The 2,777-nt window shown below is 40.4% G+C and overlaps 1 protein-coding gene and 1 pseudogene across 2 annotated transcripts; both read left to right on the top strand.

Annotated features, from left to right (window-relative positions):
• Nucleotides 1-543: 543 nt before the first annotated feature.
• LOC306659342 (large ribosomal subunit protein uL24-like) lies at nucleotides 544-1,007 on the top strand (annotated as a pseudogene). The gene has a single exon. The product of its transcript is annotated as a large ribosomal subunit protein uL24-like (transcript).
• Nucleotides 1,008-1,634: 627 nt separating this feature from the next.
• Nucleotides 1,635-2,119, top strand: LOC306659315 (coiled-coil-helix-coiled-coil-helix domain-containing protein 2-like; the record flags this gene model as incomplete). The annotated part of the gene is made up of 1 exon (XM_079136761.1): nucleotides 1,635-2,119. The coding sequence occupies exon 1, from the start codon at nucleotides 1,655-1,657 to the stop codon at nucleotides 2,117-2,119; it is 465 nt and encodes a 154-aa protein (XP_078992887.1). The 5' UTR covers nucleotides 1,635-1,654.
• Between the last annotated feature and the right edge of the window lie 658 nt (nucleotides 2,120-2,777).

Here is a 2,777-nt window from a genome sequence, read left to right as displayed (position 1 = left end):
TTCTTGTAAGTAAGTTTACTTCTTGTGCTTTAGGAATCTTGTTAAGGAAGTCAAGTCCTAAGCTGTAATGGTGTAGATTTGGGCCTGCTTTTTTTTCCCCATTAGGTGCAGGGCCTCTGTCCTGGTGCCTAGGTCCTTGATCCACTTTTGGTTGATTTTTTGTGCAGGGTGAGAGTTAGGGGTGTAATTTCATTTTGCTACATATGGATTTCCAGTTCTCCCAGTACCATTTGATTTAAAGGTTATCTTTTCTCCAATGATATACATTATATTTAGTGCATTATTACCTTAGATCATTAGTGGAACTCTAGAGTCTATGATTTAGAATATTTTAAAATTTCTTAACTCACTACCAGGTAGCACCTCAGGCCACAGGGTGATAAAACTCTCTTAAGTGTGATCCTTCAAAGGTTACTGAAAACCATTCTATTTTAATAACTATGAAGTTCCAGATGCATGAAATAAAAATGATAAGAAGAGGAAATCAGGAAACATGTAGACCTCTTCCCTTTTGTGACCATCACTGAAGTGGCACTGAGTAAAATGAAGTTCAATTCTTTTGTGGCTTCTGACCAAAGCAAGAACTGCAAAAGGCATTTCAATGCACCTTCACACATTCGCAGGAGGGTTATGTCCCCGCTCTTTCCAAAGAGCTGAGACAGAATTACGATGTTCCATCTATGTCCATTTGAAAGGATGACAAAATTCAGGTTGTGCAGACACTATAAAGGTCAGCAGATTGACAAAGTGGTCCAGGTTTACAGAAAGAAATATGTCATCTATATTGAATGGGTGCAGTGGAAAAAGGCTAATGGCACAACTGTCCATGTGGGCATTCACCCTAGCAAGGTGGTTATCACCACACTAAAATTGGACAAAGACCGCAAAAAAGATCCTGGGACGGAAGGCCAAGTCTTACCAAGTAGGAAAGGAAAAGGGCAAATATAAAGAAGAAACAACTGAGAAGATGCAGGAATAAAGTAACCATATTTACAACTTGCATTAAAAACTGCCAAAAAAAAAAAAAAAAAAAAAAAAAAAAGAAGAGGAAAACATAGAAAGTACAAGAAATTGTTGGATGCCTTTGACTAATCATTTAATAATGAAAACAATGCATGCAACAAAATCCTGTCAGATAGTTTGAAAATCAGGAGAAATGATAAATGATGAAAGGAAAATGAGATGAAACTTTGAATTATATTCAGGGTAAAATACATACCATTGAGCCCTATCATGTGCAGTGATTATAATTGTGATCTCAGTTTAATCCTAGTGTTTAAAGATAAAATAAAAAATCTAACATGTATGTTTCAAATTTTGACTGTATTCATTAGTTTCTTATTGTTGCTACAGCAAATTACCACCAACATCACAATTTAAATTAATACAATTCTATTGTCTTAGAATTATTGGGATCAGGATTCTAAAATAAGTTTTACTAACTTTTAACCAAAATGACCAAATTGTCAGCAGGAGTACACTCCATTTGTAGGCATTCAGGAAAAACCAATTCCTTCCCTATCTTCACCATCGTGAGCTACAGCCACTTCGTACCTTGACTCATGGTAACTTCCTCCATCTTCCAAACTGAAGATTCAGTATTTTCAAAACTTTTCTATGGTTTTTCTGGACGCCGATCCGACGCGCAGTTAGAATGCCGCGTGGAAGCCGGAGCCGCACCTCGCGCGTGGCGCCCCCGGCCAGCCGGGCCCCTCAGATGAGAGCTGCGCCCAGGCAGGCACCAGCAGCTCAGCCGCCAGCTGCAGCCCCGCCAGCTGCAGTGGGCTCACCTGCTGCAGCACCCCGGCAGCCAGGTCTGATGGCCCAGATGGCGACCACTGCGGCAGGTGTGGCTGTGGGCTCTGCTGTGGGGCACACACTGGGCCATGCCATCACAGGAGGCTTCAGCGGAGGGAGTGCTGTGGAGCCCTCAAAGCCCGATATCACCTACCAGGAGCCTCAGGGAACCCAGCCAGCGCAGCAGCAGCAGCTGGGTGGCCCTTGCTTTTATGAAATAAAACAGTTTTTGGAGTGTGTCCAGAACCAGGCTGATGTTAAGTTCTGTGAGGGTTTCAATGAGGTGCTGAAGCAGTGCAGAATTGCTCACGGATTAGTGTAATTGAGAGGCTCAATTGAAGAGATGGAAAATCGGCTATGATGACCAAGTAACTAGCATAAAAATGTGATCGATATGAAAGTATGAAATGTAAGACTGCAGAGTAAATCCTCACCTAATAGCTTCAGTGTTTCTGAATGGCAGCAAAAGAGAGTTCCAATTGTGTGGAAGTTCAGTGAGTTGGTTCAGATTTGGGGCTGGTCAAATGTTTGTGTGCCCTCCTTAAACCAGCTGTTCTGATGTTCTTTGAGTTTATTAGAATAAAGTGATTTTCTCCTGAAAAAAAAAAAAAAACTTTTCTATGCCCCTTACTTTCTGTTGTCACCTCACCCTCTTCTATGTTCAATTTCCTTTAGCATCTCTTTCTCTCTCTTTCTCTCACTCTTTCTCTCCCTCTCTCTCATTAAAGATACAGAATATTATATTTTGGGCCCACTGGAATAGCACTAGATAACCTCATCAGAAAATTATTGATGAAATCAAAACTGCAAAATCCCCTCTGCCATTTAGAATAGTATTTGCAAGTTAGGAGCTCAAGGTTAGATATTTGGGGTTTAATATTCAGCTTATCACAATCAGTAGATAAAATCAATTTTCTCTGTATTAAAACTGAGAAGTATGTTTTTGTCATTCCACATGAAGAACACACAATAAATAAATA

This window comes from Sciurus vulgaris (genome assembly GCF_902686455.1).
Source record: "Sciurus vulgaris genome assembly, chromosome: 4".
In the NCBI taxonomy this organism is placed as follows: domain Eukaryota; kingdom Metazoa; phylum Chordata; class Mammalia; order Rodentia; family Sciuridae; genus Sciurus; species Sciurus vulgaris.
This window is presented reverse-complemented; position numbering and strand designations above follow the sequence as displayed.